The sequence below is a fragment of the Ascaphus truei genome, chromosome 6 (assembly GCF_040206685.1).
Source record: "Ascaphus truei isolate aAscTru1 chromosome 6, aAscTru1.hap1, whole genome shotgun sequence".
Lineage (NCBI taxonomy): Eukaryota > Metazoa > Chordata > Amphibia > Anura > Ascaphidae > Ascaphus > Ascaphus truei.
In genome coordinates this window covers 46,594,578-46,618,310 of record NC_134488.1, presented here as the reverse complement: position 1 = coordinate 46,618,310, position 23,733 = coordinate 46,594,578, and the positions used below count along the sequence as shown (strand labels likewise).

At 53.7% G+C, this 23,733-nt stretch overlaps 2 protein-coding genes across 4 annotated transcripts in view; both read left to right on the top strand.

The window, feature by feature from the left end:
* OAF (out at first homolog) overlaps positions 1–10,954 on the top strand; it is a 28,731-nt gene extending 17,777 nt beyond the window's left edge. For both annotated transcript variants that reach the window (XM_075604136.1, XM_075604137.1), the window contains exons 4-6: positions 8,119–8,253; positions 8,973–9,153; positions 10,094–10,954. In XM_075604136.1, the coding sequence (XP_075460251.1) occupies positions 8,119–8,253; positions 8,973–9,153; positions 10,094–10,368 (591 nt within the window). In that variant the 3' untranslated portion in view covers positions 10,369–10,954. The remainder of the gene's footprint in view (positions 1–8,118; positions 8,254–8,972; positions 9,154–10,093) is intronic.
* A 3,072-nt stretch (positions 10,955–14,026) lies between these two features.
* The window catches only part of POU2F3 (POU class 2 homeobox 3), a 70,729-nt gene continuing 61,022 nt past the window's right edge, over positions 14,027–23,733 (top strand). For both annotated transcript variants that reach the window (XM_075604134.1, XM_075604133.1), the window contains exon 1: positions 14,027–14,172. In XM_075604134.1, coding sequence (XP_075460249.1) covers positions 14,145–14,172 — 28 coding nt within the window. In that variant the 5' untranslated portion in view covers positions 14,027–14,144. The remainder of the gene's footprint in view (positions 14,173–23,733) is intronic.

The following is a 23,733-nucleotide window of genomic DNA, read 5'->3' as shown; positions in this document are numbered from 1 at the left end:
GTCTAATCGGTCAGCGTAGGCACACCAGGCTGGTATCCTCTGCGTCTCTCCGTGTAAGAGTTGGGTCAGCCCTCCCCGCCCGCAGAACAACAGGCCATAGTCGTCCGGAGGGGACTGGGGAGGAGCTGGATCGGCCTGAACCAGCTGTAACTGTAGGCTGGACATGGGTAGTTCGTTAGTTTCGTGTAAGTAGGCCCGGATAACGGCTTGCACAATGTCAGCATTCATACCGAGGATGATTGGGTACTTGGGCGTATCTTTGGGTTCGGGGCACACCAAGGCGTCCACCTTCATGGGGTGAGATTTCCCCGTGTTGAGCTGTTGTATCTCCAGGTCTACGATCACCAGGCCGTCGATGGGGTAGTCGTCATTACTTAGCCGCGTACCTTGATATGTTTGGCGGGTCTCAGAGGCCGCTTTTGGAGATGGCGATCATAGAATCCCCGGTATATGATGGTGACTTGGGACCCCGTGTCTAGTAGGGCGGAGGAGTAGATTCCGTCCACTAGCACCCGGATCAAAGCTACCGGTCCCACGCGGTTACCCTCCTCCGTTGAGTCTTCTCCATCTTGAGGGGCCCCGGGAGTTTCGGTATCGGCCGCATACACCCCGCAAACCATGGCCCGGGGGGTGAACTTCTTGGGCGATGGGCTCCGATGCCGAGATTCGCCCATCTGACAGTCGTAAGATATGTGTCCTTTCTTTCCGCATTTGTAGCAGGACATATCCCTGGGGGTAGCACGGCGGTCGTACGGAGGCGAGGTCCGTCCCGCGTATGGCAGCCTTTCGGAGCTGGGTTTGTCCGGTGGTTCCTCCTTCTCAGCACTTCCTTTTGGTTTAGTGCTGCTGCTGGCCTTAGCCCTCTGAGGTGAGTGCAACATCAGATGCGTCTCGTGCTCTTTGACCTGCTGCAGGAGTTGGATAAACGAGGGGGGGGGGTCCCCTAGTGAGGCGGTCGCGAATCATGCTGGCTATAGGGTGAGTAGGACTGGACCCTCGTAGGTATTGTTTGCGGAGATATTCATCCATCTGAGAGGGCGTCACATATTTATGATGCAGCAGAGGTCCGAGGGAGATTTGTACTCGGTGTATATACGCAGACAGATCTTCCCCCTCTTTTTGATTTATGGCATAGTATTTGGCCCACAGGGCGCCATCATCCTGTTTTGCGCTATAGGCTTCCACTAGGAACTCGATCATCATGCGAGAGGTTAGGTCAGGGTATTGTTCCCGATGAATGCTGATTAAAGTGGATGCTGGGGGTCGCAAGCACTCCATGAGTCGTTGCCGTTTTACCACGTCGGTGCAAGACCATTCTTCCCTTACTCCCCTAGTGTGCTCCTTCCATGCCTCTATCCCATCCTCCCCCGTGGGCACGGGTATCGTCCCCGAGAAGGCCTTTAACTTCCGGTAACTTTGGGCATGGGTGGCTAAAGTAAGTGCTTTTACTAGCGGCGGTAAGCTGGTGGGGGTGGTTAACTGGTCTATCTTGTCATTGAGTTTCTGTAGCATATCACTACGCACCCCTGCTTCCGCGGAGGCGCTCGACCCGGGATAGCTGGATTCTGACCGGCAGCTAGCCGCCTCGCTCTCGGGGTAGTGAGCAAAGGGGAGGGTGGGGGTCGTCACCATCTAGTTCCCTTACAGGGGGGTCCCGAAGGGGGTAGACAAAAGGGCTACCGCCAGGTGGTGCATTGGGCAGCGGTAGATATTGGGGAACGGCGGGCTCGAGTACTACTAGATCTCGCCGGCAGTTCACTAGCAAGGTGTTCCATTTAGAATCTTGGTCTATGAGCACATCTACCAGGCGGGCTTTAGCAAAACCCGGGAGCTGTCGTAAGGCCGTTTGCAAAGTCTCTAGGGGTAAGGCCATGGGTACTCTGGTCACAGCTACGGCACGACGGGCAGGCGTGCGCATTTGGTGCGCCCAGTCGTGTATTTCCTGCCGGATAGGAGGGGCCATGGCGGCGGTAATTTAGTCTCGAGGGGGCACCCCAGGTCTAAGATCTCAGCAGCGACTCCAAATGTAGCCCTGCTTCCTATAGAACGCAGGCCACTACCATATGCTGTGGTACCTGTAGGCTCACAGGGCCTAAGTCTCTGCCACGGAGAGCCTGGGTACTCGCACAATAGTTATACTGGGTGCAGCGCCTCCACCTGCGACAGCTTCCGCCAGAGGGGAAGTGGGTCTTCGCAGGACTTATATAATGTCCACGCAACAGAATATCTTAACCAATTGACTTTACTTGCAAGCAATACCTTCACATACATATATCAACGGCCCTCCCTAGAGGAGACACTCTCATCAGCGTCATACGACCGCCTACGCTCCCGTCTCCCACCACCGGGTGATCCCACCCTGTGTCCAATCCCCTTGGGATAAGTCCTCCCACCCTCAAGTGAGTCCGATCTCTATATGTGTGAGTGTGACTGCGCAGCCACTGTGTCCTGAATGAAGGATGGTACCGTTGGTGCACTTTAGAATTACCTGCCGGGCACTCCAGTACCCGGTGCGGCTACAATCTTCACAAAGGATCAGCGAGGTGAAGATGACGTCACCCGTCGGTGTCTAGGGCGTTCCCACCCAGACACGCTGCGGCACGATAGCGGGGCCTGCGCCCAGACCTCCCGCCAACTTAGAACTGTCCCAGCGGTAATAATGTGGCAATAAGGGAAACGGAACCTGACTATGGCCAGTCCCTAGCTCGGCTTGTCTCTACGGGGACTCGGGGCCTAACTGGGCCTGAGGCATGCGGCCTACGTAGGGGGCGGTCTGCCTCCCCACACCGAAGCTCCTTCTCCTCTCCTCTCCAACCAACTCTGAGCACTCGTGTGCGCAACCACTTCCTTTTCCTCTTGGTCTCGCACCTCATTGGCCCAGGCGCATCACGAGGACCCGCGGGGGCTGCTGGGACTCGTCATGCGCTACCTCCTTCGCGGGCTTTCTTTCACCCTCGCTCTGCGCCTGCGCAACCTCTGCTAGGCTGTCTGTGCTGGCGCCAACCACAACATGGCGGCTCCCTTGCGCGGAACCTCCGTTATCGGAGTGTTCCCTAACTGCAACATTCCCAACCATACAACAAACGGGTGGAAAAAGGGGGTCCGGCTACACCAGTTTAAAGCATGCTTCCCTATTCCAGAGCTCTGGAGTTTGTTAAGCAGGATAACATGATCAACAGTATCAAAAGCCTTTGCAAAATCTAGGAATATTGCACCAGTGAGTTGTCCCCGTTCCATTCCACACTGGATCTCATTGCAAACTTTTAGCAGGGTAGTTACCGTGGAGTGTTTGGGGCGGAAGCCAGATTGGAATTGGCTAGGGAAATTTGTCTTGGTGTAGTAATCGCTTAGTTGGGAGTGGACACATTTTTCCATGACTTTGGATAGGATTGGGAGAAGGGAGATTGGCCTGTAGTTTGAGACAGTGTTTTTGTCCCCACTTTTGAAGATTGCGACAACTCTGGCAGTTTTCCAGGTCTTAGAGATATGGCCTGAAGACAAGATAGTTAATTAGGGAAGCAAGAGGTTTGGCAATGGCTGGGGCACCAAGTCGCAGGGCATGTGCTTCTTGCGCACGCACACCTCTCTCAGAACTCAGACATTTCTTTAATTTAATGTTTTCTTCTTCCAACTCAGCTTTCTTCCTGTTATACCTCTGCAATAAAGCTTGGTTCTCTTCTTTCTTAAGCAGTTTCTGTTCTTGCCTTTTTCTACAAACTCTCCTGTACCTTGCAATCAGCCTCACAAGGCCTACACCACTGCTGCAGCCTGCGGCCTCTCCTACTTCCATCTCCAACTCACAGCCACCAACCCCTGGGTCTAAGGCTATCCTGGCTCCCCTGCAGCTCATCCTGGAGGAGTTATAGGGAGAGGTTATATGGGGTAATAGGAGTTATAGGGAGGGGGTTATATGGGGTACTAGGAGGAGTTATAGGCAGCGGTTATATGGGGTAATAGGAGTTATAGGGAGGGGGTTATATGGGGTAATAGGAGGAGTTATAGGAAGCGGTTATATGGGGTAATAGGAGTTATAGGGAGTTGGTTATATGGGGTAATAGGAGTTATAGGGAGTTGGTTATATGGGGTACTAGGAGGAGTTATAGGAAGCAGTTATATGGGGTAATAGGAGGAGTTATAGGGAGCGGTTATGTGGGGTAATAGGGTTAATGTTCCCTCTGGTCGTGCGGGGGTTAATGAGTGAGCATTCGCTACGCGCAGTGCACATTCCCTCAGACGTGACACTCGGAGCGTCCACGTCTCCGTGAAGCCACACAGCCGCACCGCCCGCACGCCGGGGATACGGAACGGGGAATGTTTACTTTGGCACAAATGTCACTGGGTGTCAAATGTCACATCTCAGCAGGGTGCGTGCATGGCAGGAGGGAGGTTACCAGCTGACTGGGGGGCACGGCAGGTTAGGAGGAGAGGGGGGCACGGACCTTTCTGATTCGGGGACATGTTGTTGTGGAAGTTATATTGGGAATGGGATTGTAAAAAATGCACTGTGACTGCGAGGGGGACCCCTTATATATGCACTGTGACTGCGAGGGGGACCCCTTATATATGCACTGTGACTGCGAGGGGGACCCCTTATAGATGCACTGTGACTGCGAGGGGGACCCCTTATAGATGCACTGTGACTGCGAGGGGGACCCCTTATACTGTAGATGCACTGTGACTGCGAGGGGGAGCCCTTATAGATGCACTGTGACTGCGAGGGGGACCCCTTATACTGTAGATGCACTGTGACTGCGAGGGGGACCCCTTATATATGCACTGTGACTGCGAGGGGGACCATTATAGATGCACTGTGACTGCGAGGGGGACCCCTTATAGATGCACTGTGACTGCGAGGGGGACCCCTTATAGATGCACTGTGACTGCGAGGGGGAGCCCTTATAGATGCACTGTGACTGCGAGGGGGAGCCCTTATAGATGCACTGTGACTGCGAGGGGGAGCCCTTATAGATGCACTGTGACTGCGAGGGGGAGCCCTTATAGATGCACTGTGACTGCGAGGGGGACCCCTTATATATGCACTGTGACTGCGAGGGGGACCCCTTATATATGCACTGTGACTGCGAGGGGGACCCCTTATATATGCACTGTGACTGCGAGGGGGACCCCTTATAGATGCACTGGAGACTGCGAGGGGGACCATTATAGATGCACTGTGACTGCGAGGGGGACCCCTTATAGATGCACTGTGACTGCGAGGGGGACCCTTATAGATGCACTGTGACTGCGAGGGGGACCCTTTATAGATGCACTGTGACTGCGAGGGGTACCCCTTATAGATGCACTGTGACTGCGAGGGGGACCCTTATAGATGCGCTGTGACTGCGAGGGGGACCACTTATAGATGCGCTGTGACTGCGAGGGGGACCCCTTATAGATGCACTGTGACTGCGAGGGGGACCCCTTATAGATGCACTGTGACTGCGAGGGGGACCCCTTATAGATGCACTGTGACTGCGAGGGGGACCCTTATAGATGCGCTGTGACTGCGAGGGGGACCCCTTATAGATGCACTGTGACTGCGAGGGGGACCCCTTATAGATGCACTGTGACTGCGAGGGGGACCCCTTATAGATGCACTGCGAGGGGGACCCCTTATAGATGCACTGTGACTGCGAGGGGGAGCCCTTATAGATGCACTGTGACTGCGAGGGGGACCCCTTATAGATGCACTGTGACTGCGAGGGGGACCCCTTATAGATGCACTGTGACTGCGAGGGGGACCCCTTTTAGATGCACTGTGACTGCGAGGGGGACCCCTTATAGATTCACTGTGACTGCGAGGGGGACCCCTTATAGATGCACTGTGACTGCGAGGGGTACCCCTTATAGATGCACTGTGACTGCGAGGGGGGCCCCTTATAGATGCACTGTGACTGCGAGGGGGACCCCTGATAGATACACTGTGACTGCGATGGGGACCCCTTATAGATGCACTGCGAGGGGGACCCCTTATAGATGCACTGTGACTGCGAGGGGGACCCCTTATAGATGCACTGTGACTGCGAGGGGGACCCCTTATAGATTCACTGTGACTGCGAGGGGGACCCCTGATAGAAACACTGTGACTGCGAGGGGGACCCCTGATAGAAACACTGTGACTGCGAGGGGGACCCCTTATAGATGCACTGTGACTGCGAGGGGTCCCTTATAGATGCACTGTGACTGTGCAGGCCCCCTTATAGATGCACTGTGACTGCGAGGGGGGACCCCTTATAGAGTCACTGTGACTGTGCAGGACCCCCTGCCCATGTATGTTTTGTATATAGTGTTTGTATATAGTGGTATTCCTATGCTAGGGTTTCTATTTGTATTGTGTGATATTTAATGACCTTTCTCCCCCCTGTACAGCCCGGGTTACAGTAACAGGAAATATTACACATGCTTATCCCATTAATACCTCTGCCGATCTTCTACGCGCGCTCACTACAGCTGTGCCCACGTGATCTTCCACGCGCTCTCACTACAGCTGTGCCCACGTGATCTTCCACACGCTCTCACTACAGCTGTGCCACGTGATCTTCCACGCGCTCTCACTACAGCTGTGCCCACGTGATCTTGCACGCGCTCTCACTACAGCTGTGCCACGTGATCTTCCACGCGCTCTCACTACAGCTGTGCCACGTGATCTTCCACGCGCTCTCACTACAGCTGTGCCCACGTGATCTTCCACGCGCTCTCACTACAGCTGTGCCCACGTGATCTTCCACGCGCTCTCACTACAGCTGTGCCCACGTGATCTTGCACGCGCTCTCACTACAGCTGTGCCACGTGATCTTCCACGCGCTCTCACTACAGCTGTGCCACGTGATCTTCCACGCGCTCTCACTACAGCTGTGCCCACGTGATCTTCCACGCGCTCTCACTACAGCGGTGCCCACGTGATCTTCCACGCGCTCTCACTACAGCTGTGCCACGTGATCTTCCACGCGCTCTCACTACAGCTGTGCCACGTGATCTTCCACGCGCTCTCACTACAGCTGTGCCCACGTGATCTTCCACGCGCTCTCACTACAGCTGTGCCCACGCGATCTTCCACGCGCTCTCACTACAGCTGTGCCCACGCGATCTTCCACGCGCTCTCACTACAGCTGTGCCCACGCGATCTTCCACGCGCTCTCACTACAGCTGTGCCCACGTGATCTTCCACGCGCTCTCACTACAGCTGTGCCCACGCGATCTTCCACGCGCTCTCACTACAGCTGTGCCCACGCGATCTTCCACGCGCTCTCACTACAGCTGTGCCCACGCGATCTTCCACGCGCTCTCACTACAGCTGTGCCCACGCGATCTTCCACGCGCGCTCACTACAGCTGTGCCCACGCGATCTTCCACGCGCTCTGACTACAGCTGTGCCCACGCGATCTTCCACGCGCTCTCACTACAGCTGTGCCCACGTTGCTCAGTCTCCCCTCCGACAAAATTACTTACTGGTTACTCCAGCCTTTTAACCCCTTTCCTGCCAGATCAGCCTGCGTTTCCGGGTCACTGCGCCCCACAACGTGCTGCTACACGTGTAATATGAAGGGTATATCTGATGGATGTTTTATAAGACGTGCCGTGCCGTGGCGTACCGTGGCGTGGCGTGCCGTGGCAACATTGTGTGCAGCTATAAAAAAAATCACCTTTCGAGCACATTCACAGGTCTGCAACCCCGCCCTTCCCCATTATCTCAGCACACAGCACTTCCACTGCAGCTAGGGATTCTGGGAAACGACATGCAAATGAGCGTCTCTTGACATCTATTTTAACACGGAGCCCTATACTGTCTGTGCGTAGGTTACTGGCTCTGCACTTCTGTAAGCCAGGCTGTGCTTTGCAGCTCTGTAATACGCAGGCAGAAGCTTGAAGGGCTCCCATGTCAAAATGGACAAGGAGCAAAGAGTGACACGGTGTGCTCATTTGCATGCCATTACCCAGAATCCCTGGCTGCAGTTGAAGCCCTGCATACTAAGAGATAATGGGGAAAGGCAGCGCTGCAGGCCTGAGCCACGTCTACGTGGTTTATATTTGCGGTAGAATTGTACATACACGCCCGGGAAGCTCGGGCTTGCTGGCCATCGGAGGAGTTGCGTTAATCGGCGCTGTCTCGTTTTTCAGGACGTGAAGATTTTCCGGGCCCTGATCCTCGGGGAGCTGGAGAGAGGCGAGAGCCAGTTCCAGGCGCTCTGCTTCATCACGCGCCTGCAGAGCAACGAGATCATCCCCAGCGAGTCCATGGCCAAACTACGGCAGGTGAGAGGGGCCACGCGGGCCGGGGCGCCTCCCCTTCCTCGCACACCGTGACGCCTCCCCAAGCCCTGCGTCCGAGAGCCCGCACACCGTCCTAATCTGTACACGTCCTGCGTTTCATTTCTAACAGCCCCAAACCCCTTTGTTTTCGTCAGTAAACGTTGGCGAACTCGGATTCGTTCAAACTTTTTCCCCGTTTTCTGGGACGATCGGCGACTTTGTTTCGTTTTTCCAGATGTTCGCATTTTTTGAGAATTTCCCCCCCCGGCCGCGGATGTCGTTAATTCCCCATGTTTGGTAAATGAGTGTACAATTTGCACACCCCCTGCCCATTCCTTCACCCACACTTCCTTGGCATGGCTGGGTTGTAGAGAATAGGATGGGGTGTGGGTCTCCATACCCGCTGTGAGACATATTTAAGCTGTAAATGAAAAAAAAGGTGAATTTTTATTATCCCCCCCGCCCCCCCTCCCCCCGCCCCCCCCTTTTTTTTTTCTTTAGAAAGTGGAATTTATTTTTTTTATTGAAAAACTTTCAAACAAAGAGGAAGGGGTATTTTGTGTGTACAAATAAAGCTGTGTCATTTCTGTACCCGTTAGGACACTTTGACCCCCGACCAGCACTGCTGGGAGGCTGTTGAATGGATCCACTACTCCTGCAGAGGGGATGTTTTAGTGCTGAGATGTCGCTTGTAGCTGTGACGGCCTGTTTGTCTCTTACAGAAAAACCCGCATACGGTGAGGCAGGCGGAGGAGCTGAGAGGCCTGGAGCACCTGCACATGGACGTCGCTGTTAATTTCACCAAAGGGGTCCAGCTGAGCCCCCACATCCACAGCCTCTGCTCCGAGGCCCGAGAGGCCATTTACACGCGTGAGGAGGACGTGCGCGCCTGGCTGGAGAGAGGTGAGGGGGGTGGGGCGCCGGTGTTCTGGGGGGGCAGCTCCGTCCTCATCCCGTTCACTCCCCTTCTATAAAAGGGGGTCTCACACCCTTATGGTGTCTTGGAGCGTGAATGTTATGTGGGAATAATGCGAGGGGTCCCGGGGGAGGGGGAGCAAAGCGGGGCGTCGAGGGGGAGCAATGCGGTGCATCCTGGGGGAGGGGGAGCAATGCGGAGTGTCCCGGGGGAGGGGGAGCAATGCGGGGTGTCCCGGGGGAGGGGGAGCAATGCGGGGTGTCCCGGGGGAGGGGGAGCAATGCGGGGTGTCCCGGGGGAGCAATGCGGGGTGTCCCGGGGGAGGGGGAGCAATGCGGGGCGTTGAGGGGGAGCAATGCGGGGCGTCCCGGGGGAGGGGGAGCAATGCGGGGCCCATGACCTGATTATATGGTGCAGCTGACTGAGACACCACAGCTATGAGATGAGGGATACACCGGTTATATCATCTGCCACTTCTCAATTGTATGTTCGTTCTCTCTTTTTTTTTTTTTTTGTGTCCTAGATTGTTCTCTCGCTCGCTCGTTCCTCCTCTCTCTCACCTCCTCGTCTCTCTTACCTCCGCTCTCTCACCTCTCTCTCACCTCCTCTCTCTCACCACCTCTCTCTCACCTCCTCTCTCTCACCTCCTCTCTCTCACCTCCTCTCTCTCACCTCCTCTCTCTCACCTCCTCTCTCTCACCTCCTCTCTCTCACCTCCTCTCTCTCACCACCTCTCTCTCACCTCCTCTTTCTCACCACCTCTCTCTCACCTCTTCTCTCTCGTCTCCTCTCTCTCGCCACCTCTCTCTCGCCACCTCTCTCTCGCCACCTCTCTCTCGCCTCCTCTCTCTCGCCTCCTCTCTCTCGCCTCCTCTCTCTCGCCTCCTCTCTCTCACCTCCTCTCTCTCACCTCCTCTCTCTCACCAGGTGTGGACGGCTCCATGTTTGAAGTTCTCCCCAAGTCCTCCGACATGCCAGACCTGCGTGCGTGCCGGCTCTGCTCCCGGGACTGGAGGCCCTGCCTCTGTGCATACCGCCTGAGCCTGGAGTGGTACCCGTGCAACCTGAAGTACTGCAAGAGCCGCGATACCACGGGCAAGGTCACCTCCTACAAGTGTGGGATCCGCAGCTGCCAGAAGGCCTTCAGCTTCCACTTCTATGTGACCCAGAAACAGCTCTGCCTCTGGGACGAGGAGACCTAGAGCAGGCCCTGCTGGGTACCCCCAGTCACACCTCGAACATCTCACGGCTCCAACGCAGTGCTAACCAATAAAGGGGACCACAGCCTTGTTGCACCAAAGTCTCTGCCTGCCCCCGAGCATCACCGCCTTCCGCTTAACATTGCCTTATACTGTGAAGCCAGCCATTGCTCCCCCAGTGCAGCCGCCTCCCCTGGGCGTCCGTGCTGACGCTGCACGGCGCTTGGCGCGTCTGCGCGTAGCGTCTCTTGCACAATGACTGAGTGTTTGCCCGCGTGCCTTAACACGAAAACCAAGCCGGACCAAGTCTTTGCTTCTGGAAGTGCCTTATTGCCTCTGCAGACTCTGCCCCTCACGCCACTGCACAGTAGGAACTGGCGGAGCCTTTAACCCAGTATTAGAAGACACTGTGAACCCGTGTGGCCGGGGCTGTTTAACGTCACACTGTCGTGCCTTTTTTTTGTTCCGCGCTGTCACCTCCGAGCATTTCAATATAGAAGTCCAGCTATTTTTGTACGGAACCGACGAGAACAAACTTTGAACAAAATATTTATCATTTGTAAGATGAATAAAAAGATTTTTAACAGCGTCGCTGTAGAACCGGTTTACGTGTGCGGATCGGCATTTAACGTGTCCACACGGACGCTGTGTAAATTGGGCGGTGCTGCCCCCTGCTGGAGAGCAGGAGATTTTATTCCTGATCATTGCAAAGCGTTGGACTCCGGATGTCACTGACGCTCTCTGCATAAAGTTGGTGCAATGCTGAGACAAAATGATTTTACGGGGATTTCAGGGAAACCACACTTTTTATGGGTTACCAGGGGTTCTCAAGCACAGGTGGCTCTCGGGCACTAACATTAGATTGTAAGCTCATTGGGTAGGGACGTCTATATCCTTACACGTATATAGTGATACAGCACCTCCCATGGTGCCTCAATAGTCAGATTTTGCGGAACTACTGCCCTCTGCTGGTCGCTGGAAGGTATAACAGACACTCATGTTCTCTATGGACACAAATAGCATGGGTGAAATCGCTTATAAACCCACTGACCGAGCCACCTGTGCTGAAGCAGGGATATCCTGAAAACCTGACCTGGTTGGGGGGGGGGGGGGTGTTGAGCACCCCTGCTGTATCCGTTGCCAGCTGTTGGTCGGTTGCTGAGATACTGAACCCCTGTATGAAGAGTATTATTACAGCAAACTTCATCCGAGATGAAATGATTTGTATTCAATGATTCGGTGCAAACTGCTCCTCGGGCTCCTGAAGAAGGTTCCATTCTCGCATGCGTTATGTATATCTAACTATATCCGTCCAAAGGTGGGTGCCGCACGTTACAAACTGTGCAAGGTGAAGAATGAACAATGGGGAGAAGTTCATTGTGCTGCTATATTGTAATCTCCCAGCAGTGTTAGAAGCCCCTCCCAGGGCCGGGGTGCTGCGGTCCTCAAGGGCCTCCAACAGGTCAGGTTTTCAGGATATCCCTGCTTCAGCACAGGTGGCTCAATCAGCGACTGCACCCTTGCTATTTGTATCCATAGAGAACATGAGTGCCTGTTATATCTTCCAGCAGAGGGCAGTAGTTCCTAGCAATCTGACTATTGAGGCACCACGAGAGGTGCTGTATCACTACATATGTGTAAGGATATAGACGTCCCTACCCAACTGAGCTTACAATCTAATGTTGGTCCCTGAGAGCGAGGGAGACGATCTCGTTTGCCAGGGTCACGGCGAGGGCTGATATTGGGATTTTAACTGAGTACAGCTACTTCAAAGATGGTGCGATTGCAGCTGAAGTGAGCTCTCGCCCAATCTCACTGCACAAGTAGGGTTACCAGGTGTCCAGTATCACACGGGACTGTCCTGTATGTGGGGGCACTCTCCAGTAACAAAATGAGAAGTAATACTGGACATGTACGTGTATACCGGTATTACCTCTCTGCGCGTGTATGTGTATACCGGTATTACCTCTCTGGGTGTGTATGTGTATACCGGTATTACCTCTCTGGGTATGTATGTGTATACCGGTATTACCTCTCTGGGTGTGTATGTGTATACCGGTATTACCTCTCTGGGCGTGTATGTGTATACCGGTATTACCTCTCTGGGCGTGTATGTGTATACCGGTATTACCTCTCTGGGCGTGTATGTGTATACCGGTATTACCTCTCTGCGCGTGTATGTGTATACCGGTATTACCTCTCTGGGTGTGTATGTGTATACCGGTATTACCTCTCTGGGTGTGTGTGTGTGTATACCGGTATTACCTCTCTGGGTGTGTATGTGTATACCGGTATTACCTCTCTGGGCGTGTATGTGTATACCGGTATTACCTTCTCTGGGCGTGTAGGTGTATACCGGTATTACCTCTCTGGGCGTGTACGTGTATACCGGTATTACCTTCTCTGGGCGTGTACGCGTATACCGGTATTACCTTCTCTGGGCGTGTACGCGTATACCGGTATTACCTCTCTGGGCGTGTACGCGTATACCGGTATTACCTTCTCTGGGCGTGTACGCGTATACCGGTATTACCTTCTCTGGGCGTGTACGCGTATACCGGTATTACCTTCTCTGGGCGTGTACGCGTATACCGGTATTACCTTCTCTGGGCGTGTGTACGTGACCGGCTTGTGGGGGGGGGCTGTTGCTAGGGGCAGCTTCCTCCCTCCTGATTGGCTGTATTACCCAGCAGCACCCAATCAGGAGGAGGTGTCAGGAGCTTGAGGGTGGGGCCAAAGAGAGGAAACCGCGTGGGGCGGAGAGAGGGAGTGAGCAGTTGAAGACTGAGCCACTGATTGAGCCACCTGTGCTGAAGCAGGGATATCCTTTAAACCTGACCTGCCGGTGGCCCTTGAGGACTGGAGTTAGCCCATCCCTGCTCTAATACACCAAGTCACTGGGATAAGTCCATACAGGCATACCCCACATTAACGTACGCAATGGGACCGGAGCATGCATATAAAGTGAAAATGTACTTAAAGTGAAGCACTACCTTTTCCCTCTTATCGATGCATGTACTGTACTGCAATCGTCATATACGTGCATAACTGATGTAAATAACGCATTTGTAACAGGCTCTATAGTCTCCCCGCTTGCGCACAGCTTCGGTACAGGTAGGGAGCCGGTATTGCTGTTCAGGACGTGCTGACAGGCGCATGCGCGAGCTGCCGTTTGGGCGATATGTACTTACTCGCGAGTGTACTTAAAGTGAGTGTCCTTAAACCGGGGTATGCCTGTGTACTACATCCACCGTTTAACCTGAAGTATATGCGACATGTTCTAGTACATGAAACGGCCGTGCGGGGTGTCACAGGGGCAGCAATCTTCCAACAAGTACTTTTATCCTTAAAAAGAAAGTCACAAAGTGTAAGTTTGTGACTAGAGAGCAGTGGCCCGCTGCTCCTCCACGCTGCTCCTCCACGCTGCTCCTCCACGCTCCCTCAGCCACGGCTGGGGGTTCCATGAGTGTGGATCCTGCCCTGACAGGTGGTAACTGCTCCGTGTTGGTGGACAGGTGAAGCGTTTGGGATCCACGTGTCACACCTGCCAGCTGCTGCTGCTGCTTCCTCTTTCTGCCGCAGTCACTGTATGCAAATCCGTGCTTTGCATGGGCCCGGGGCCAAATGCTCAGGATCTTGGGCTCTCACCAGGAGAGGTGCGGTGGTTTCGCCGGTGTATTCCTACCCGTCCTCCTGGCAGTGCCAGCTTTGCCTCCCTGCCACTCTGAGCGAGCTGAGGCACTGCAGCAGGAAGGCAACCGTGGTCTCTCCCAGGCAGGATGGTGAATTTGGAATACACCCACCCAGGTAATAACCCCCCCCCCCTTATTATTATTAGACTGGAGCTGTCCCTGAAGAGGTTGGCTTTAGACACTGGAACACAAACTATGACCCATGGGTGAAGGTGCAGAGGGACACCGAAGTCCTTTTTTATTCGGAAACGTACAATTCTGGCTTCTTTTTACAGAAAAGGGGGATTTTTTTGGAGAAAGCCTCTCGTTCCTATTTCTACAGAATAAATATTGCTTAAATCGAAACGTAGTCCAAAGGGCTTTGACCCAATAACAGGAAGTCTTATCTCCGGGAACGTAAGAGGATCTCGAACCAACGTGTGATGCGTCCGTGAGTTTTAGGATAAAGTTTAAGCGCTGAATGAGGCTGTGACACATATACATATATTTTTTATTTTGGCCATTTGATTAAAATGTTTACAGTCCGCCAATGCCTCGCCAAATGCCCGACACTCTGCATCCTTTTTTTATTTATTTTTTTTACTATTTTATCAATCGCTTCAGGGGTTGGGTTACCCTCGGGCGATATAAACTGGGAATCGGTGCATTGGGCCCAATGATATTTCAAAGCCGCACAGATATTCTGGGATCCGCTATATATCGGGGACAAATCTTTCCATTTTTAGTGCGCGCTTTGTTTACTCTCCGACGAATATGATGCAGCATTTTTGCAGCCGGGAGACGTAGATAAAAGAGAACATGGTACTCAGGCAGGGATATGTGTTCCACCTCTAACCTGTCGGGCGCATTGTGACCCGTTCCGTGTGTCCGGTTACCGGTCCGTGTGTCCGGTTACCGGTCCGTGTGTCCGGTTACCGGTCCGTGTGTCCGGTTACCGGTCCGTGTGTCCGGTTACCGTTCCGTGTGTCCGGTTACCGGTCCGTGTGTCCGGTTACCGGTCCGTGTGTCCGGTTACCGGTCCGTGTGTCCGGTTACCGGTCCGTGTGTCCGGTTACCGGTCCGTGTGTCCGGTTACCGTTCCGTGTGTCCGGTTACCGGTCCGTGTGTCCGGTTACCGGTCCGTGTGTCCGGTTACCGGTCCGTGTGTCCGGTTACCGGTCCGTGTGTCCGGTTACCGGTCCGTGCCACGCAGAGACGCAGGACAAAATGCCAACATGTTATCAGGGTCATGCGTTTCATAGAAAGGTCAATAAAGCGCGGTATAAGGAGCGGGTATATGGGGTAATAGGAGTAACAGGGCACGGGTATATGGGGTAATAGAAGTAACAGGGCACGGGTATATGGCCCAATAGGAGAAGTTATAGGGGCGGTTATATGGGGCAATAGGAGGAGTTATAAGGGGCGGTTATATGGGGCAATAGGAGTTATAAGGGGCGGTTATATGGGGCAATAGGAGGAGTTATAAGGGGCGGTTATATGGGGTAATAGGAGGCGTTATAGGGAGCGGTTATATGGGGTATTTGGAGGTTATAGGGAGCGATTATATGGGGTAATAGGAGGAGTAAAGGGCACGGGTGTATGGGGTAATAGGAGGAGTTATATGGAGTAATAGGAGGAGTTATAGGGAGCGGTTATATGGGGTAATAGGAGGAGTTATACGGAGCGGTTATATGGGGTAATAGGAGGAGTTATATGGAGTAATAGGAGGAGTTATATGGGGTAATAGGAGGAGTTATAGGGAGCGGTTATATGGGGTAATAGGAGGAGTTATATGGGCTATTAGGAGGAGTTATAGGAAGCGCCTTTTTCAATACTATATGCCAATCTGCATCTCTTCATCTTTCTGTTTTTAATACCCTTTCGTACAAACACACGTGCACACACACACACATGTGCACACACACACGTGCGCACACACGCGCGCACGCGCGCGCACACACGTGCAAACAAACATGCACACACACACGTGCACACACACACACGTGCGCACACACACGTGCACATACACACGTGCAGACACACACACACACACACACACGTGCACACACACGCGCGTGCGCACACACGCGCGCACACACACGCGCACACACACGCGTGCGCACACACACACACGTGCGCACACACACGTGCACATACACACGTGCAGACACACACACACACACACACGTGCACACACACGCGCGTGCGCACACACACACGCGTGCGCACACACACGTGCACACACACACACACGATGCCACCAGATCTGCAGCTGTAAAACTTTCATCACATTTTCTTCCATGAGCTGCAAATATAAGTAGGATAGTGAGACCCTCTCTGTGTCCACGCCGGGCGGTGTCACTAAGCCACGTGTGCCCAGACACTGCTCAGTGGGTCTGCTCCTCCGCTGCTAGCCAAACTGTGTGTGTGTGTGTGTGTGTGTGTGTGTGTGTGTGTGTCTGTGTCTGTGTGTGTGTGTGTGTGTGTGTGTGTTTGTGTATGTGTGTGTGTTTGACAAAGAAAGACAAGTCCTGAGATCCGGGCTCCGCGCCCGTCCCCACCGCCCCGGGTCGCGCCACGCACCTGTTTATTACTTGTGGGAGATATAATCCAGGATGGGAACACATGGGAATCTGTCACACGGACTGATCACAGATTCACGCTGCAGAAGGGTCAATATTACAGGCAGTAACGCGGCAGTATTATAGCAATGGTACTGCGGAGTACTGATCTCTTACAGAGTACCCTTATTTATTATGGATTTAGTACCACGATTTGTTTCCTTTGCACATTCCTATGTAAAGTGGGAATAGATATTATTTTTAAGCCTGTTTGTGAAGGCTTTTTTTTTATTGAAAGCAAACATTTTTTTATTTAACCCTTTCTACAAGCAGGTTTTAGACCGGGGGTGGGTAACTCCCGTCCTCAAGTGTCACCAACAGGTCAGGTTTTCAGGATATCCTTGCTTTCAGCAGAGGTGGCTCAATCAGTGGCTCTGTCACAGACTGAAAAGCTGACCCCCTGTGCTGAAGCAGGGATATCCTGCAAACCTGACCTGCTGGTGGCCCTTGAGGAGTGGAGTTGATCAGTCGTTGACTGAGCCACTGATTAAGCCACCTGTGCTGAAGCAGGGATATCCTAAAATCCTGATCTGATGGTGGCCCTTGCGGACTGGAGTTGCCCGCCCCTGTCAGACTCTTTGCCACATTGAAGGATATCACAGATTAGCAATGCTCACATTGCCACTGCTTTAAAAGGACACTTCTAAACCCGATAAAGAGACTGCTGGGACCTGGTAGCTGTAACACTGATACATTCGTCTGAAACGTGTGCTTAGCGAAGCGTTATCACACCAAGGGCCCAGTCTAGCCGCTCCGATAACCAACTCACCCAGCTTTCTGAGCCGTTCCCCAACGATTTGGCAGGTTTGCTATTCAGAAACCTCTGAGAACCTCGTACGGGAAGTGCATCTCCCCGAGCGGTAACGCGTCTCCCCGAGCGGTAACGCGTCTCCCCGAGCGGTAACGCGTCTCCCCGAGCGGTAACACAACTCCCCGAGCGGTAACTCGTCTCCCCGAGCGGTAACGCGTCTCCCCGAGCGGGAACGCATCTCCCCGAGCGGTAAAGCATCTCCCCGAGCGGTAACGCGTCTCCCCGAGCGGGAACGCGTCTCCCCGAGCGGTAACGCGTCTCTCCGAGCGGGAACGCGTCTCCCCGAGCGGGAACGCATCTCCCCGAGCGATAACGCAACTTCCCGAGCGGTAACGCGTTTCCCCGAGCGGTAACGCGTCTCCCCGAGCGGGAACGCGTCTCCCCGAGCGGTAACGCGTCTCCCCGAGCGGTAACGCGTCTCCCCGAGCGGTAACACAACTCCCCGAGCGGTAACTCGTCTCCCCGAGCGGTAACGTGTCTCCCCGAGCGGGAACGCGTCTCCCCGAGCGGTAAAGCATCTCCCCGAGCGGTAACGCGTCTCCCCGAGCGGGAACGCGTCTCCCCGAGCGGTAACGCGTCTCCCCGAGCGGTAACGCGTCTCCCCGAGCGGGAACGCGTCTCCCCAAGCGGTAACGCGTCTCCCCGAGCGGTCTCGCTCCTGCCCAAACACACCGAGCGGGAGTTTAAAAACAAACAGTGTTTTTTTGTTTTTTTTAAATAAAATCACCCTATTCTAGTAGCCCGAAGGATGACATCATCTCCATGAGATTTACGGAACGACATAGAAAATAAAATGTAATTTTTCTGCCTCGGATTGAAGCCGGAAGTCTCCAAAGCTAATACACATTAATACCAGCTCCGGAGACCCCCGCATTAATACCAGCTCCGGAGACCCCCGCATTAATACCAGCTCTGGAGACCCCCGCATTAATACCAGCTCCGGAGACCCCTGCATTAATACCAGCTCCGGAGACCGCCGCATTAATACCAGCTCCGGAGACCCCCGCATTAATACCAGCACCGGAAACCCCCGCATTAGTACCAGCTCCGGAGACCCCCCCATTAATATCAGCTCCGGAGACCCCCCCATTAATATCAGCTCTGGAGACCCCCGCATTAATACCAGCTCCGGAGACCCCCCCATTAATACCAGCTCCGGAGACCCCCGCATTAATATCAGCTCCGGAGACCCCCCCATTAATATCAACTCCGGAGACCCCCCATTAATACCAGCTCCGGAGACCCCCCCATTAATATCAGCTCCGGAGACCCCCCCATTAATATCAGCTCCGGAGACCCCCGCATTAATACCAGCTCCGGAGACCCCCCCATTAATACCAGCTCCGGAGAACCCCGCATTAATATCAGCTCCAGAGACCCCCACATTAATATCAGCTCCGGAGACCCCCCCATTAATACCAGCTCCGGAGACCCCCGCATTAATACCAGCTCCGGAGACCCCCCCATTAATATCAGCTCCGGAAACCCCCGCATTAATACCAGCTCCGGAGACCCCCGCATTAATACCAGCACTGGAGACCCCCGCATTAATACCAGCACCGGAGACCCCCGCATTAATATCAGCTCCAGAGACCCCCTCATTAATATCAGCTCCGGAGATCCCCCACATTAATACCAGCTCCGGAGACCCCCCCATTAATACCAGCTCCGGAGACCCCCGCATTAATACCAGCTCCGGAGACCCCCGCATTAATATCAGCTCCGGAGACCCCCGCATTAATATCAGCTCCGGAGACCCCCGCATTAATACCAGCTCCGGAGACCCCCCATTAATACCAGCTCCGGAGACCCCCGCATTAATACCAGCTCCGGAGACCCCCCCATTAATATCAGCTCCGGAGACCCCCGCATTAATACCAGCTCCGGAGACCCCCGCATTAATACCAGCACCGGAGACCCCCGCATTAATACCAGCACCGGAGACCCCCGCATTAATATCAGCTCCAGAGACCCCCACATTAATATCAGCTCCGGAGATCCCCCGCATTAATACCAGCTCCGGAGACCCCCGCATTAATACCAGCTCCGGAGACCCCCACATTAATACCAGCTCCGGAGACCCCCGCATTAATATCAGCACTGGAGATCCCCCGCATTAATACCAGCTCCGGAGACCCCCGCATTAATATCAGCTCCGGAGAACCCCACATTAATACCAGCTCCGGAGACCCCCCCATTAATACCACCTCCGGAGACCCCCCCATTAATATCAGCTCCGGAGACCCCCGCATTAATACCAGCTCCGGAGACCCCCGCATTAATACCAGCTCCGGAGACCCCCGCATTAATACCAGCTCCGGAGACCCCCGCATTAATACCAGCTCTGGAGACCCCCGCATTAATACCAGCTCCGGAGACCCCCCCCATTAATATCAGCTCCGGAGACCCCCGCATTAATACCAGCACCGGAGACCCCCGCATTAATACCAGCACCGGAAACCCCCGCATTAGTACCAGCTCCGGAGACCCCCGCATTAATATCAGCTCTGGAGACCCCCGCATTAATACCAGCTCCGGAGACCCCCGCATTACTATCAGCTCCGGAGACCCCCGCATTAATACCAGCTCCGGAGACCCCCGCATTAATACCAGCTCCGGAGACCCCCGCATTAATACCAGCTCCGGAGACCCCCGCATTAATACCAGCTCCGGAGACCCCCGCATTAATACCAGCTCTGGAGACCCCCGCATTAATACCAGCTCCGGAGACCCCCGCATTAATACCAGCTCCGGAGACCCCCGCATTAATACCAGCTCCGGAGACCCCCGCATTAATACCAGCTCCGGAGACCCCCCCATTAATACCAGCTCCGGAGACCCCCCCATTAATATCAGCTCCGGAGACCCCCCCATTAATATCAGCTCCGGAGACCCCCGCATTAATACCAGCTCCGGAGACCCCCCCATTAATACCAGCTCCGGAGACCCCCGCATTAATATCAGCTCCGGAGACCCCCCATTAATATCAGCTCCGGAGACCCCCCCATTAATACCAGCTCCGGAGACCCCCACATTAATATCAGCTCCGGAGACCCCCCCATTAATATCAGCTCCGGAGACCCCCGCATTAATACCAGCTCCGGAGACCCCCCCATTAATACCAGCTCCGGAGACCCCCGCATTAATATCAGCTCCAGAGACCCCCACATTAATATCAGCTCCGGAGACCCCCCCATTAATACCAGCTCCGGAGACCCCCGCATTAATACCAGCTCCGGAGACCCCCCCATTAATATCAGCTCCGGAGACCCCCGCATTAATACCAGCTCCGGAGACCCCCGCATTAATACCAGCACCGGAGACCCCCGCATTAATACCAGCACCGGAGACCCCCGCATTAATATCAGCTCCAGAGACCCCCACATTAATATCAGCTCCGGAGATCCCCACATTAATACCAGCTCTGGAGACCCCCGGCTCCAATCCTATGCAATAAAAAGACATTTACAGGCAGCTTCATTGCCTTAGCAGTTCATCGCTAAGACAATGAAGGGGTTAACTACCAGTGCCCGGTTTATTGTGGGTAGCGGGGGTGGGTGAAGGTGGTATTTGGCCCGTGGTGCGTGTTTAGGCCTTGCGGGGGGGTTGCCGGAGGAGTTAACCCCTTTATTAACTTAGACGTTACTACCGCAAAGGTAATGAAGGTGTTAAACCCTCCCACTCCCCACCCCCCTAACACATACAGTACACTAATGGGCAAAATAACTATTATCCAGATCTTGATAATAGCTCATTAGCCCATTAAATAAAACATTATCCAGCCAGCATAAAGTAAATTAAAGTTCTACTTATCCATGCTGGGATGAAGGCCGGCCTCATCGCCGTCCTCCATGTCCATGTCCTCCGTGGGCTGCAACATTACAATCAAAAAACAAACTAATGGCCACTAACCCCCTAATCACCTTAGCAGTTAGAAACCGCTATAGTAATTAAGGGGTTAACCCCCCTACCCCGCTACCCACCTGGGACGCCAAACCACTGTCCATGGGGCAACTAGCCGATTGGTGCAGTGTTAAACAATGGTTTGCGACTATAGCAATGAATGTGCAATCTACCAATTAAAAAACAAGCACTGAATAAAATAAATAACATTGCCAAAAACAAATTACAAATGCCAATAAACAAATTGATTGGCACAGTGGTACACCATATGGGCATGGTTTGCCACTATAGCAATGAATGGGCATGCTAAAAAAAAACAGGCACTAAATAAAACACATGATATTTAAATAAAATAAGCATTTCACAATAAAGCCACTGATTGTGACTGTGGTAAACCATGCCCACCATATATGGGCATTGATTGCCACAGTGACAACAAATGATACTGTATCAGCGCAGGAGAGGAGCGGGCAGTACAGTATTTATCAGTACAGGAGAGGAGCGGGCAGTACTGTATTTATCAGCGCAGGAGAGGAGCAGGCAGTACTGTATTTATCAGCGCAGGAGAGGAGCGGGCAGTACTGTATTTAACAGCGCAGGAGAGGAGCGGTCAGTACTGTATTTATTAGCACAGGAGAGGAGCGGGCAGGACTGTATTTATCAGCACAGGAGAGGAGCAGGCAGTACTGTATTTATCAGCGCAGGAGAGGAGCGGGCAGTACTGTATTTATCAGCGCAGGAGAGGAGCAGGCAGTACTGTATTTATCAGCGCAGGAGAGGAGCGGGCAGTACTGTATTTATCAGCGCAGGAGAGGAGAGGAGCGGGCAGTACTGTATTTATCAGCGCAGGAGAGGAGAGGAGCGGGCAGTACTGTATTTATCAGCGCAGGAGAGGAGCGGGCAGTACTGTATATATCAGCGCAGGAGTGGAGCGGGCAGTACTGTATATATCAGCGCAGGAGAGGAGCGGGCAGTACTGTATTTATCAGCGCAGGAGAGGAGCGTGCAGTACGGTATTTATCAGCGCAGGAGAGGAGCGGGCAGTACTGTATATATCAGCGTAGGAGGGGAGCGGGCAGTACTGTATATATCAGCGCAGGAGGGGAGCGGGCAGTACTTTATTTATCAGTGCAGGAGAGGAACGGGCAGTACAGTATTTATCAGCGCAGGAGAGGAGCGTGCAGTACTGTATCAGCGCAGGAGAGGATCGGGCAGTACTGTATTTATCAGCGCAGGAGAAGAGCGGGCAGTACTGTATTTATCAGCGCAGGAGAGGAGCGGGCAGTTCTGTATTTATCAGCGCAGGAGAGGAGTGGGCAGTACTGTATTTATCAGCGCAGGAGAGGAGCGGGCAGTACTGTATGTATCAGCGCAGGAGAAGAGCGGGCAGTACTGTATTTATCAGCGCAGGAGAGGAGCGGGCAGTACTGTATTTATCAGCGCAGGAGAGGAGCGGGCAGTACTGTATTTATCAGCACAAGAGAGGAGCGGGCAGTACTGTATATATCAGCGCAGGAGAGGAGCGGGCAGAACTGTATTTATCAGCACAAGAGAGGAGCGGGCAGTACTGTATTTATCAGCGCAGGAGAGGAGCGGGCAGTACTGTATTTATCAGCGCAGGAGAGGAGAGGAGCGGGCAGTACTGTATTTATCAGCGCAGGAGAGGAGCAGGCAGTACTGTATTTATCAGCGCAGGAGAGGAGCGGGCAGTACTGTATTTATCAGCACAGGAGGGGAGCGGGCAGTACTGTATTTATCAGCGCAGGAGAGGAGAGGAGCGGGCAGTACTGTATATATCAGCGCAGGAGAGGAGCGGGCAGTACAGTATTTATCAGCGCAAGAGAGGAGCGGGCAGTACTGTATTTGTAAGCACAGGAGAGGAGCGGGCAGTACTGTATATATCAGCGCAGGAGGGGAGCGGGCAGTACTGTATTTATCAGCGCAGGAGAGGAGCGGGCAGTACTGTATATATCAGCGCAGGAGGGGAGCGGGCAGTACTTTATTTATCAGTGCAGGAGAGGAACGGGCAGTACAGTATTTATCAGCGCAGGAGAGGAGCGGGCAGTTCTGTATTTATCAGCGCAGGAGAGGAGCGGGCAGTTCTGTATTTATCAGCGCAGGAGAGGAGCGGGCAGTACTGTATGTATCAGCGCAGGAGAGGAGCGGGCAGAAATGTATTTATCAGCGCAGGAGAGGAGCGGCCAGTACTGTATGTATCAGCGCAGGAGAGGAGCGGGCAGAACTGTATTTATCAGCGCAGGAGAGGAGCGGGCAGTACTGTATTTATCAGCGCAGGAGAGGAGCGGGCAGTACTGTATTTATCAGCACAAGAGAGGAGCGGGCAGAACTGTATTTATCAGCA